Source organism: Athene cunicularia (genome assembly GCF_003259725.1).
Source record: "Athene cunicularia isolate RWA chromosome 4 unlocalized genomic scaffold, athCun1 chr4_part2, whole genome shotgun sequence".
In the NCBI taxonomy this organism is placed as follows: domain Eukaryota; kingdom Metazoa; phylum Chordata; class Aves; order Strigiformes; family Strigidae; genus Athene; species Athene cunicularia.
The window spans coordinates 23520231-23534188 of record NW_020799099.1 but is presented as its reverse complement, the minus strand read 5'-3'; the positions used below and the strand labels follow the sequence as shown (position 1 = coordinate 23534188).

The window sequence follows — 13958 nt, the reverse complement described above, 5'->3', positions numbered from 1 at the left end:
GGCAGGGACCCTTTCCACTAGCCTGGGTTGCTCAAAGCCCCGTCCAACCTGGCCTTGAACACTGCCAGGGAGGGGGCAGCCACAGCTTCTCTGGGCAACCTGTGCCAGTGCCTCACCACTCTCACAGTGAAGAATTTCTTCCTTATCTCTAATCTAAATCTACCTTCTTTCAGTTTAAAACTGTTATCCCTTGTCCTATCCCTACACTCTCTGATAGAGAGTCCCTCCTCATCTTTCTTGTAGCCCCCTTTAAGTACTGGAAGGCCACTATAAGTTCTCTCTGGAGCCTTCTCTTCCCTAGGCTGAACAACCCCAACTCTCTCAGCCTGTCCTTGCAGGGGAGGTGCTCCAGCCCCTGATCATCTTCTTGGCCTCCTCTGGACCTGCTCGAGCAGGCCCATATCCTTATGTTGGAGGTCCCAGAGCTGGACAGGTGGGATCTCATGAGTGGAGTAGAGGGGCAGAATCACCTCTCTCAACCTGCTGGTCACACTCCTCTTGATGCAGCCCAGGTTATGGTTGGCTTTCTGGGCTGTGAGTGCATGTTGCTGGCTCATAGTTTTCCATCCAATGATGCCCCCAAGTCCTTCTTTGCAGGGCTGTTCTCAATCCACTCATCATCCAGCCTGTATTTGTGCTTGGGACTGCCTCAACAAGGTGGCAGCCAAGCCAGCTCACAGTCAGACTGTGACAAGGACAGCTGGCCTCTGTGCCAGTGTAAACCTCCCAGCTCCAGGCATTGCTCATGCAGGTGGCTCTTGAGAGGGGCAGAGCATTGAGCACTGATTCCTCATCCAGTGCAGCCGAGGTCTGAGGCTTATCCCATCCTCTGTGAAATGACTTTGCTGAGGTCCTTGGTTGTCAGGTTCCTTTAGGGTAGAAAACTATCACCGTAGTTATTTGTGGCCATGGTGCTGATTCCATGTTATATCCCTCTTTTAGATTCCCTATGGCCACTTGAACACATAACCCGCAGCAAGGCAGAGGAGTCTCAGTATATACTCAGAAGCTGGAGTCACCTTCTGCTTTCATTTTCTCCCCCTCTTCCTTATATTTTCAGCTGCCCAGTTTGTGAGCAGGGTATCTACCTTACCTTGACAGGACAGCAGGCAGGTAGAGGTTTTGTAGCTCTGAGAGATAGCATCTTTATGAAGACAACCACTTAGAGGACAGAGAAACCAGTACTTCTGTGAGTGCTGGAATGGGGGAAGACTGGTTTCCAGTGGATTTGTGTCTCGGGTTGAACTGATTCTTAAACAGAATTTTCAAATGGAATTTGCCATTTACTATGAACAATACATGAGAATGAATATACTATGTGTGGTCAAAGCTTTGACTGGCCTTACCTGACACCAGAAAATCTGTGTAGATGAGAGTTTTGAATTGTATGTGATGGATTCCCTGGTGCCTTGCCAGGTGTGGTTGTCAACTAGCTCCTCACTTGGTATGTTAGTAACATTGCTTTCCCTTTGTAGTCTCTCTGACTCTTCTCAGGGTGTGTTCACACTGAGTTTCTTGACTCAAGAGCATAAATAAATACTTTTTTCCCCACCCACCTGCCTAATGTCAAAAAATGTTTGGGAATTTGATCTCTGTTGCTCAAATTTGGTGAATCGATTGGTGGACTCAAAAGGTGTTCATATGGGAAATGGGTTGGGGGGCTAGGTAGGCATACAGACGCACACACTTGTATGGAGTGAGCATGTATTCCTTGTACCCTCGGGACACCAAACTAAAAGAGTAAGGAAGGAACACCAGACATACAGCAGTTAACTGTTTTCCTTCCATAGGAAGAAAGGAGCCAATCAGCAGCTGTTTTTCACCCTTCTCTTATCTACAGGTTGCAATAAATGGTGCAAACTTGCAGAATGTCTTCATGCTTCTCACCCTGGAGCCTCTGCTGGCCAGAAGCCCTTTCCTTGTACTTCACGTTCGCAGGAGTAACTTAGTTGGTGATGCTTTAAGGGAGTTGAGCATCCATTCAGACATTGATTTGAAAAAGCCTCTTAAAGTAAGTTTTTCCTATACCTTTGGCATCCTCTCATTCAGCCAACATTTCTGCAGCCTATCAGCCATTCATTCACATTACTGCTTCACCAGTGTACAGTGGCTTCTCCATAGGTATAACACACAGGGACACTTGACCTTATCAGTGCAAGGGTTGAGTCTTTCTTCTGTCCGATGCCTGGAGCGTTTTGGCAGTGGACAGTTTACAAGAAGACAGGCAGGGGGTTTACTCTCTTTTCCTGGTGTGTCCAGTGTATAAAGGGTAGGGGAGGAAACGTTTTTATGATAGTATGCAGTCTCTATTTTGTTCTTCAGCAGCAATAGGCCACTTAAAATAGGACATGTTTTATCTCTGAGAGGTTGCTACAAAATTTAGCAGTTGCTGTCATGTTGCTGCTTTGCTTGTTGGGAGGACAGGTGGTTATTTATGATTTCCATAAGGAGAGAAACATCTTCAAAATGTCTGATTTGCCACCCTTTGTTCCCTTTCCCTCCCTGCAAGCAGAGCACTGAAACAGGCTCATGGGTTGCAGTGGATTTGGGCATGTTTGGCAATTTCTTTGTGTGGCTCCTGATTAGAAAGATGTCTAATTCACTCAGTCTCAGCTCTGCATCCCTGTTACTGACCTGCTTTTTCTACAGGTCATCTTTGATGGTGAGGAAGCTGTTGATGCCGGAGGAGTGACAAAGGAATTTTTCCTCTTGTTGTTAAAAGAACTCCTCAACCCTATCTATGGCATGTTCACTTACTACCCAGAGTCAAACCTGCTGTGGTTTTCAGACACGGTAAGCCCTTGCCCTGTGTACATGCAGGTTGAAATAATATGCTGCATTTGAATGACAACAAGGTTAGTGGCAAACTATAGGGAAGAAATGATCTTCCTCTCATTTTCCACCCACAATACAGTGTCAGCTCTGTTTTCAGTCAATGTAAATTAGTACAGGTCCATTAACTTTAGTAGAATGGTGATGGTTGTGCCTGTTAAGGAGTTAGCTCTTTCTCTTTATTCTTATCCCATAATAAAACTTGTATTAAGTATCAGATGACAATTAATAGAACCCTTATTGTTATGAATGTGATTAATCATGTGCTGTTTTATAGAACCAGAGGTTTAGGTGGTAATGGCCTTAGAATTCTGTGCTTCCCTTGCTGTTCACGTAATTGCAACCAATCCACTTAGTCATGCCTCACTATCACCTTCAGGGTCTAAACTTGTTAATGCTTTATGTGAGGAAGCTCTTCAGCAAGAAACATGGTTTGTAGTGAAAGCTGGTCAGTTCTGGAAGAGTGTAGAGTGCAAGTTCTGTACCTCTCAGATAGGATTATGGTGGAACTGGTAGTTTATGTCCATTTTTCTTCTTCCTGGGTAGCAAGATGGGAAATTATGTCAGTCTTCTCTTAAGGTGTAGCTGCCCTGGTGGGGTTCTTTTTAATTTATTAATTACATTTTATAAGGCAGGAAATTACATGGTACCTTTAGTAACTTGTGAACAGTATTACAGAGCAATTACTCCTCATGTTAATGCTATAAAAACAAGCCTTTTGACACCAAGAATAATGACAGTGTAAGCCCTGAAAGTATGAGTCATGTATTTACAACATTTAATAAATATAGACAGCCAGTCTGTGACTGACATGCCAGTGTACCAACACCTATGTTGGTATATTTGCCTGGGTGCACTGTGGTTATGCATAAGCTTTTAATAGAAAATAGGATGGGTGATAGGGAATTGTTAACACATTTTCTGTAGTACATAGACAGCAAACATTGAAGCTTTGTCAATGTCTAAATGCAGAGGTATGTGAAAAAGGAATAAAAGGCAGATAAGGTGGAAAGCAGCTGTTGCTGTTTCCACAGCTAATCACGGCTTACAAATTAACAGGGCTTGGTGTCTGGATCTTCATTGCTGTGCCACTCTCCAACAAGGAATTCACAACCAAACTGGGACCTGATGGGAGCTCTCTAATTTTGTTCCAGTTGGAAAAGCAGGGACTGACTTCTCAGTGCAGGGGGGAAAGGGTACTGTGCATTGCACCAGTGACAGTGTCTCCTATGAGGATTTCTCTTGTCTGGGTTTGCAGTGTTTTGTAGAACACAACTGGTTTCACCTGATTGGCATCATATGTGGTCTTGCAATATACAACTTCACAGTGGTAGACCTTCACTTTCCCTTGGCTCTGTACAAAAAACTCTTGAATGTGAAGCCCTGCCTGGAGGATTTGAAGGAGCTATCCCCTACAGAAGGAAGGTATGAAAAGCAAAATTTGCAGCCTTTCTGGGAAGGGAGACCATTTAACTGAGAACAAGAAATGGCAAACTGCATAAAAGCTGTTCAGTAAAACGCCTCTTGATCCCTTTGAGTGACTGATTAATTTGGGGGGCTGTGATCCTAGCAAAGTACATAAGCTGATGGTGAATTTTATGTAAGATTTCTCTCCCACAGGCTATCATATCTACCTGATTAGGATCTAACCTCTGTACCCACCTTCTTGACTCCCAGAAACTGGATATCGATACAGCCAAAAGACACCCATCATGCTCATTTGGAAACAGAAGTGGGGGCCTGTCCCTCCACTCTGTGATTGCATGCATGATCCCAGATCCTAGCCTCAGCCTTTCTCCTCAAGCCAGGCTTGGATTTGCAAGCTGATCCTGCACATGTCTTGTGATGTAGCCCAGGATGGGAACTGTGCATAGGATGTGAACTGTCCCATCCCTGAACCAGTGTAACTCTGACCTGCTCCCATGCCAGAAAGAAAGAAGTTGAATGGAGTGAAGGAATGACTTTTTCTAAATGGCATATTGAATCTTTTCTGCCTAATTGCATGGGGATATTGGTTCTCTCTGACACTGAGAGGTTAAGATCTCCCTGTCTGACTGCTGTCTTCTGAGTTGCCATCTGATTTATCTGCACAAAGCGACAGCTGTATTTAGCAATAATGAGGTAAAATGCTAGGAAGAAAGCAGCAGGATTTTGAGATATAGGTGAATATTCTCTACATGATGAGGGAACAGATATAATCCACCACATTCTCTTCCTCTACTCCCTCAGACCTTTGTGTGGTGATGGCATAAATGTCTAGCAGTCCTTAAGCACTAGAAATGCGCTATTCTAAGGCCAGGATCATTAAAGGGGATCCATGTACTAGGTAGGCATGGACTATATTGATAATTTGTGTGGGCTGCCATTAATCCTGCTTCTAAGAAAGCATCTCTTTATTTGATTTGAAGTGTATTTCATTCTTACCCCTTCTGGTGACTGAGAGTTTCTTTCTCTTGCAATCCTATTACCCAGACGTATGATGCTGTTTACTTTTGCTGAATTTCTTTTCCCCTTTAGATGTATGGCTTTTTGAATCTCTGATTATTTTTGGCTTTCTCCTCATTTTTCCCTTCCTATTCTGCAGGAGTCTTCAGCAACTTTTAGATTACCCTGGAGAAGATGTAGAAGAGACATTCTGCTTGAATTTTACAGTAAGACTCATTTAACATATGAACTCTGTGATTGCTATGGTACTGTTGAAGCGCATCAACTTATTCATCTATACTATGGATTGTTCCAAACTATGCCTGTAGCACATACCCCATGTTAATATTAAATCTTAATGTTAAAATTCATTGCTGTAGAATCCCTTGTTCTTTTGTATGTGGTCATGAAAACTGAGCTAGTAAGTAGATTAAACAGTGTTTTTCAAAATAGCCTTGTGACTTAAATGCCAATGACCAACTTCTCACACTAGACACAATTTTAGATTCCTAAATCCTCCTTGAAAATAGATGTTAGGTTTTGACATCACTAGGTCAATTCTTGAAATGCTAACACAGAATTTTCATTGCTGTTGTAGTATTAATACTTTTTAACTTAAAAACTTCGAGTGAATGTGCTTGGTCAGACTTTATTAGAAACAAAGTGCTGGGGGCTATTGCTAGGAGACACGTCAAGTTAGTCAGCTTTCCTGTGCTACTGCAGCAGTAAAACATTTTTTTTCTAGCTAGTATCCTAGATGCAGTAGTTTCTGTTACACAGTAGAAATTCCCTGAAATTGAGTTTGATCTTGATGTACATTGGAATATCAGGTATGTCCATTTAGAACCTCACAAGGAGATACAGCATTGTTATTCTCCAAGCTGTGTTTTCCTCTGAGTCAGGCAGGGTAAGGTCTTCCATGTTTCAATGTCTTTGCTTAGAAATCCTGATGCTCTAACAGGTGGTGAATGTTGGGTTCATCTTGAGCTTGATCTGGGTTCTTGATCTCTCTGTCTAGGGCCTGCCTAGGGTAAAAACAAGGTACCAGGAAACTACTACACATGGTGAAGAAAATCCTTGCTGAGCTAGGAGAGCGTTGTCCCCTTCCTTGTTTCATAAATGAGAACACATAAAGTCTCTTAGATGAAACTTACCTCTGGAGTGAGTCAGACCTAGGTCTGACTGTGTCTCATGCAGGGCAGAGCTGAAATCCAGGATGAGGTAATGAAATCACAATGGTGATGATAATGCAGACTGTGTGAAAAAGAATACCTTTGAAGTAACACAAGAGATTTTTCTCCAAATTATCTTTTCACACAAAAGAGCATTCTTACTCTCTCTTTCTTGCACTATATATGGCATAATATATATACAAATATATCTGATAAAACTTTGATAAGTAACTGATATTCCAAACCTTGAAATTGGTAAGTCACCTTGCTTGTTGAAATCTGAGCCTCTATTGTGTATGGCAACTTGAATATTGACCCTTTTGCATTTTTACTACATGACTAATCTTGTATGTACAGAATATATGTTTGTACTAGTGCTGTCCTAGGCCAGGCAAAAGCAGGAAGCTGTCTGTGGTCATGCCGTCTTGTAATGAGACTGGATGAATTAACCTACTGAGCTTCTGTTATAAAAAAGAGAGTCCTTTTTGTTGCCAGAGCATGTGGGGTTAGTTAAATGTAGTTTCTTAGTTGTCAATCTCTTTTTTTTCACAGGAAATTTATCTAGAAGAATAACTTTTTTCCTTTCTGAGTTTTCATTTAGACTTAATAGCAGTTGTACAACAAATATAAATGATGGAAGGTAGTGAAGCATGCAGGGCACCACCTTTCACATGCCAGTCAACTGTGAAAGAGAACTCTTTATCTTTCTGCAGCCATATGGCCTAAAATATTAGTTTTCTGATTTTTGTATAGATCTGCAGGGAGAGCTATGGTGTGACAGAGCAGAAGAACCTGATTGAAGGTGGAGATAAAATTCTGGTGCAAAAGGACAACAGGTCAGTGGGGCATATGTGGGGATGGGCTCATACTTGTGGTGAAGTAAGGTGCAATGCCACAGAAAATGTGGCTGAGGTGAAACGTGGGAGAGAATTAGAAGCCACTGCAAACTACTAAGACCAGTTGTTCAGAAGTTACTGGGTGCCAGTAAAAAAAGAAAGCAAGTTTTCATAATTTTTCACCAATATTTGGAAAATGTCCATCCAAAAAGGTGTGGGACATCTTCCCTATAAAAGGCCTTCATATAGGCCTTTGGCAGTTTTCTCATGGTAAATAGAGGTTACAGCATGATTTTGGCCCTCGAAGGTTAATCTCCCTGATGGCTTAAGAGAGGAACTGTATGTGAGCAACAAAACTGAGCCTGGCAAACTTGTTTATACTATTAATTCTGGAGCCAGAAACACTTTCTGTTGAGGAGACCTGATAGTGGACCACCATCCCTAATGAGAGCCATGAGGCCCTACTGTATATAGATTCCTTTCCATTTGACTGAACCCGTGATTGCTGTTACTAGCACAGCTACCATTTCCCTCCTTTTTTTTTTTTTTTTTCCCCGCTGCTAAACTATTTTCTTCTCATAATCCTATAATTGGATTTCTACAAATGCCTTTATTACTTGAAGCACTGTTCAAATTCTTTTTCTGCTGGCAAAACAGTGTGATCCAGTGACTAGTCAGCAGCATGGTTAGGGGCTTGTGCTAGGATTGCTGAAGACCTTGCTGGCAAGTCTGTAGATGAAGTCATTTCCTATTAATCTGATTATTTAAAAGGGTTCTGATTGTGTCTAAAGCCATTGATGTAACAAAAACTTTGTCTGTTTTACCTTCTTACCTACTTCACTGCTGCCCCAAAGGGTGCAGTTTTACAGCTAAATAGCTGCCTTTGTGCAAAACCTACGTGGAGATGGAGCAGTGTATGTCTCTCTCCCTGCAAGGAGAAGATGGGCTTCAGGTAAATGGAGGAAAGCTTCATCTACACTTGTGACAGTGAAGTAAAGATGAAAATGCCAGTGATGATACCCTTTAGGTTTTTAGACTGGGCATGTACACTCAAAAGAAAAATGGCTGTTTTTCTACTGTGTGCCATATTGGCCTAGGGGGAGGAACAAAGATTTCAGCTGAGCAGATGTTTGGGAATAGCACCCAGGTTAGCTCCTGCAATTGTTATTAAGTCAGGATAGACAACAAGACAATAAAATCCTTAAGGGGAAAGGCTGGTGTGTAGCTCCACTGGCTTTAACACATTATGAAATGCAGTTGCTTCATCTTGACCAGAGTTTTGAACTCAAGCTAACCTCTAAATCCAAGTCTAGACATGGCTGCCAATTCATCCACCTTAATGACTTCCTCAACCCCTACATTTAGAGGCCAGGGACCAAATTGCTGCCCTCCTGACCTGAATAGTTTGCTGTGTACATGTCTTTGGGCAGTGCCCTTCCTGCCTGAGGAAAGTTCACCAGGAATCGAAGAATACAAAATAATTGCTTTGAAAAATGAAAAGTTAGAAATGCCTGTGTTTTCCCTTTCTTCTTTGGAGTTCATATTGGGTGTCACATAAAATATTCTTGATAAAGGGTTCATGACCGTAACAGCCAGAGAGGTATTAAGCAACAGTTAAGTGCTTAATCAGCTTGAATTTCCCTAATGCTCAGGTGACTATTAGGAAAATGACACTAAAATAAATGCACTGGAAAATAACTCCCCCTTCGCTATATGATTTCTTATTCCAATTTTTCATATTTGTCAGTCTGCCTTATTTTTCTTTACTTTCTCACCCATCCCTCATCACTTCTGCATTCCTCCACCAAAAGGTCAAAATACTTCTTTCAGTTGTGACCTCCTTAGCTAGAGACTGAGATACTGGATTCCGTGGTGTTCCCTGATCTGCTTATCCTCTGACTTGCGGGTGTGATCTGCTCTTGAATGTCAGGAAAAAAATGACACCTCTACCCACAGAGAATAGTTTCATGTCCCAGTTTGCCACATTGGCTGGTGCATTATTGTCAGGTGCCAAAAAAAAAAAAAAAAAAAAAAAAAAAAAAAAAAAAAAAAAGGAAACATGTTAAGTAATTTCATAAATAAAATTCAGATCACAGTGCTTTGAGAATAGGAAAGAGAAAAGTAGAATAAAGATGTTTAACATCCTAACAAAATCCAGAGACAGGATTTGGCCAGGGCTTGCCATGGGTTTCTTGACAGTGACTACAGAATGCTGTTTTTATTTTAATGCTTTTCTTGGGAACCCTTGAAGCAAAACAGGGTTGTCATTCTGAGAGGAGTCATTCTCTTTGCCACGTACTCTGCGTGCACAAGTCCTGTATTTATTTAACTAGAGTGTGAAGGCTGAAGAGTAGATGTCTCTGCTTTCAAAGAGTATTTTTTTGCTCTATAGTGAGGGGTGTTTCTTCGTGGCTTTCTCTTTGGGGCCGGGGGGAGGGAATTAGCCATGCAGTTTCAGTTCAAGACTTTTTAGAGCAGGATTTTCTCAGTCCGCCTCCCCTGTGCTGAGCAACCCCAGACACCTGTGGACTGAGAGGAGCTGTAGCTTATTTCCTGGACTTCCTAAATGTAGGGTTGCATGAGCTGGGCCAGGGAGCGGACATATTCCTCTGGTGACTGAATCCTGATATTTGCTTAACACAACCTCTGTGCAGGCCACGGGTTCTGTAGGGAAGAGCACTCTGTTCCTGACACCTCCCCAGTGCTTGGTGTCACTCTGGCTCCCTCCTGGCCAGGTGAGGAATGGGATGCAAGGCCACTAGGTGGGTTTACTGGTAGTATAAAGCCTGGGCTGCGGGGGGACCTCCCACGCTGTTGGTGCTGGGGAATAAGCAGACACATGGTGGTACTTGCTGCCTAGTACTTTGTCGATGTTGCAGTGACTCAGCTCAGTGAAAGGAGGGCAGCGGGTTTAACCTGTTGGAGACTCATGTTTGCAAGACACAGGCAGAAACAGGAAAACTTAGCAGTGCTGCTGCTCAGGCATATGAATAAAAGTACTTTCCTTTGCCTGTTCTCTCTTGATGCACTAGGAAAGAATTTGTTGAAGCCTATGTAAATTACGTCTTCAACCTTTCCATCCATGAGTGGTACACAGCCTTTTCCACTGGCTTCCTGAAAGTGTGTGGTGGGAAAGTCCTGGAACTCTTCCAGCCCACAGAGCTCAGGGCCATGATAGTTGGAAACAGTAACTACAACTGGGAGGAACTGGAGGAGGTAAAGCTTTCCTTTTGTTTTATTTTTCTTCTTTCACAAGTACCAGGATTGTACTACAGTTACGTGAGGTGGGCACTAGCCTGGGACATGAGATGTGACAAGCCACAGATATCTTTTTATGCTCCCTGTACACCTTGCCATTATTCACATGAGACGTTTCTCACTGGGCTTTCCTGCTACTGATAAAGCTTGGAGAAGAAATTCGGGATGAGGAAGGACAGGGAAGGACAACTTCGTTTGCTTTTTTTAGGAATGAAACCTAAGAATGATGGGAAGAGACAAAGTCAGGGTCTTCACCTACAGTAAAACTCACTCCACTGCACAAGGACAAAAAGTACACAGCCAAGGGTTCAAAGGGGAGTCTGGACACACAGTAAGAGTTGTATCCTCTCAAAAATGCATAGATCACCAAGCTACTTTCTCAGTCACAGCCTCAGTGGTAAAAGTGACTTTGCAATGCAGAACACTTGATCCTGTTCATGAGTCCAGCCTGTGAGCAGGTACTCCAGAATTCCTCATGACACATGTAATTAACTGAATAGCTAGAAGCCTAATGCCTGCCTTCCATATTGCTGGGAGAGCCCTTGGCTGGGTCTTTGAGCCATGCTGTTGCCCGTGACGCATCTTGTGCTCCATTTTGTAACTGTCAGACATTGATCTGATGTCAGATACCAGAAGAGATCAGGTCTGTCTTTTGCTTAGTCTTTGCATTCTAGTGCCAGATGACATGATGTGGCTTTCTGGTTTTTAACAGAGTGCTGTCTATAAGGGAGACTACTCTGCAACACACCCAACAGTGAGAATGTTTTGGGAAACCTTCCATGCATTTCCCTTGGAAAAGAAGAAGAAATTTCTCTGTAAGTATATTGCAGTGGGTGCAGTGTCTCCTGAAATTGAAGACTCGGGTGGGAGTGACTGCAGAGCTCCAGGGTTACAGCACATTGCATAAAGGGCTAGAAGATGATCCAGCATGAATGGCTATTTCCTGAGTTATCTGCTAGTCAGATAATCAGTTTTCTCCCTGTCTTTTTTTTTTCTTTTTGTGTTTATTTTTATCCTCATTTTTACTCTCAAAATCAGTGGGTGATATCTGCAGTGCAAGATCCAATGCAGTCTCACAAGGGAGTGCAGTATCCATCTGTTTGCATTGCCAGGTGGTGAATTCATAGCAGCCCCAGAGCCAATAGTTTGTCTGGTTCTTCTTCTGCAAGCTCATCTTTCAGGCATTGAAGCGCTCTTCTTTTTTATTTTTTTTATTTTTTTTTAATTTTTTAGGGCAGCAAGGCAATTGTAGGGTGATAGCTGAGTTGAGAAGCTCGTGCATAATGTGGCAGGAAAGTGAGACCGCCTACTGATGTGACTGGGTAGCAGATACCTCCCCTCCTGATGGTGGTCTCCTTGTGCTAGTATGGTGGGTGGTGTGCTGAGAAGGGGAGGAAATCCACTGCATAAGTGACCTTGGGAACTGTGTGTGTTGCTTCAGATCTGAGGGCAGCTGGGACACTTGAGCTGCTGTGTGGGGGTCATCTGGGGACAAAAGGAGAGACAAGGAGAAATACATGGTTTTAAGGGCAGGTGGTTTTAAGTTTCTTGCTACAGCCAGCAACTTTTGCTCCCTTGGGAGTCATGGTGGACACCAAGTTGACTATGAGCCCACAATGTGCTCCTGCTGCAAAGAAGGTGAATGGTACCCTGGGTTGCGTTAGTGGGGAGTGTTACCAGGAGATCCAAGGGGGTGAGCTTTACCCTCTACTCAGCCCTGGTGAGGCTCCATCTGGAGTGCTGTGACCACTTCTGGACTCCCCAGTGTACAAGAGACATGGACATACTGGAGAGACTCTAGCGAAGGGCTGCTAGGATGACTGGGGCACTGGAGCATCTCTCCTCTCAGGAAAGGCTGTGAGAATGGGGACTGTTCAGCCTGGAGAAGAGAAGGCTCACAGGGGACTTCATCAGGGAGTATGAATACATGTAGGGAGGGTGCAAAGAGGATGGAGCCAACTTCTCAGTGGTGCCCAGTGACAGGACCAGAGGTGGTGGGCACAAACTGAAACAGCGGGTTCCTTCTGAACATCAGGAAACACTTTTTCCCTGTGAGAGTGACAGAGCACTGGCACACTTACCCACAGAGGTGGTGGATCCTTCATCCTTGGAGATACTCAAAAACTGGACACAGTCCTGGGCAGGCTGTTCTAGGTGGCCCTGCTTGAGCAGGGGGGTTGGCCCAGAGGACCTCCAGAGGTCCCTTCAAACTCAGCCACTCTGTAATCCGTGACTGCTGGAAAGATATGTGAGGTTTTCCTCCCCCCAAGAAATGAGCAGTCTGCTAGTTGTTCTGCATGTTGGAGTTGAAAAAATAGCTCAGCCAAAACTTGCATGCTGAAGTTAGCAGCTGTGTAGAGGGGGTCCTGGGGGTCCGATTCCCAGCAGAGGCTTTGTTGGGTACCTCCCCTCACTCTCCAAACAGCCATGGCAGGGACAGTGCATGAGGGTGGTGCTTGGGGAGAGCATGGGTGTGATGGGGAGCAGCAAGGATGACCCAACCCTGCTCCCAGCATCGAGGTGCTGTGCCTGGGAGGGGTGGCAGCAGGGAGGGTGGCTGGGCCCCCTCTGCCTCTCCCCGGAGGTGTGCCCCTGCCATGGGCATCAGGCAGCCCTGGCTTTGCTCCTTTTTATCCTGCCTGGGCATAAGATGTAGCTTTTAAGGGGAAGGGGTGCCACGGGCTGCTTTACTCATCTGCACACCCAGCAACGGCCTTGCTTCTTGCCTCTGCTCTTCTGCACCTCCTCTGTGAGGGCAGCCATGCCCTGGCCCTGAAGCACGGAGTTCAGTCAGTGTTCCAGTCCCTGCAGGCAGGGTCCCATGGTTTGGGCTGGGGGATGGAGTTTGCCTTCAGGCGCAGCCCTCTGCACTAGGTTGCCTGCCCTGTAGCTGTCCAACCTTCCCTCTGCTTCTAGTGTTTCTGACGGGCAGCGACCGCATTCCCATCTACGGCATGTCCAGCCTGCGCATCGTCATCCAGTCCACTGCCAGCGGGGAGCAGTACCTGCCCGTGGCACATACCTGCTACAATCTCCTGGACCTGCCCAAGTACAGCAGCAAGGAGATCCTCAGCGCCCGGCTGGTGCAAGCCATTGATCACTACGAGGGCTTTAGCTTAGCTTGACCTACGTGGGAGAGGCACAGACACTTGGGTACGGAGGAAGAAGATGATGCGCTTGGCTTTATTTTTATAAGGGAATGGATCAGAACATTTTGGGGGGAAATATAATTAATAATAATGATAATAGATTGAGATGATGCAGTTTCAGCCTGATGCTGCCAGCATTTTGTGGGGCTTCAGCAGGGAGAGGCTACTGCTTGTACTTATCTACTGAACGAAATCAGTTCAGTGGACATTTTTGTTGTTTCCTCTCCAACTTGATAGCACTGCCCTCCCAGCATTTCCTTGTAGTTTGCTTTTATCACTGCCCCCCC

At 44.4% G+C, this 13958-nt stretch overlaps 1 protein-coding gene across 2 annotated transcripts in view; it reads left to right on the top strand.

Annotated features, from left to right (window-relative positions):
* The window catches only part of LOC113479459 (probable E3 ubiquitin-protein ligase HERC3), a 52238-nt gene extending 38280 nt beyond the window's left edge, over window positions 1–13958 (top strand). The window contains exons 18-25 of one of the 2 annotated variants that reach the window (XM_026847382.1): window positions 1841–2011; window positions 2650–2793; window positions 4091–4257; window positions 5417–5483; window positions 7182–7264; window positions 10297–10480; window positions 11235–11337; window positions 13439–13958. In XM_026847382.1, the coding sequence (XP_026703183.1) occupies window positions 1841–2011; window positions 2650–2793; window positions 4091–4257; window positions 5417–5483; window positions 7182–7264; window positions 10297–10480; window positions 11235–11337; window positions 13439–13647 (1128 nt within the window). In that variant the 3' untranslated portion in view covers window positions 13648–13958. Of the gene's footprint in view, window positions 1–1840; window positions 2012–2649; window positions 2794–4090; window positions 4258–5416; window positions 5484–7181; window positions 7265–8118; window positions 8218–10296; window positions 10481–11234; window positions 11338–13438 lie in introns of those variants that run through there. The other variant, XM_026847383.1, reaches the window with a different exon arrangement.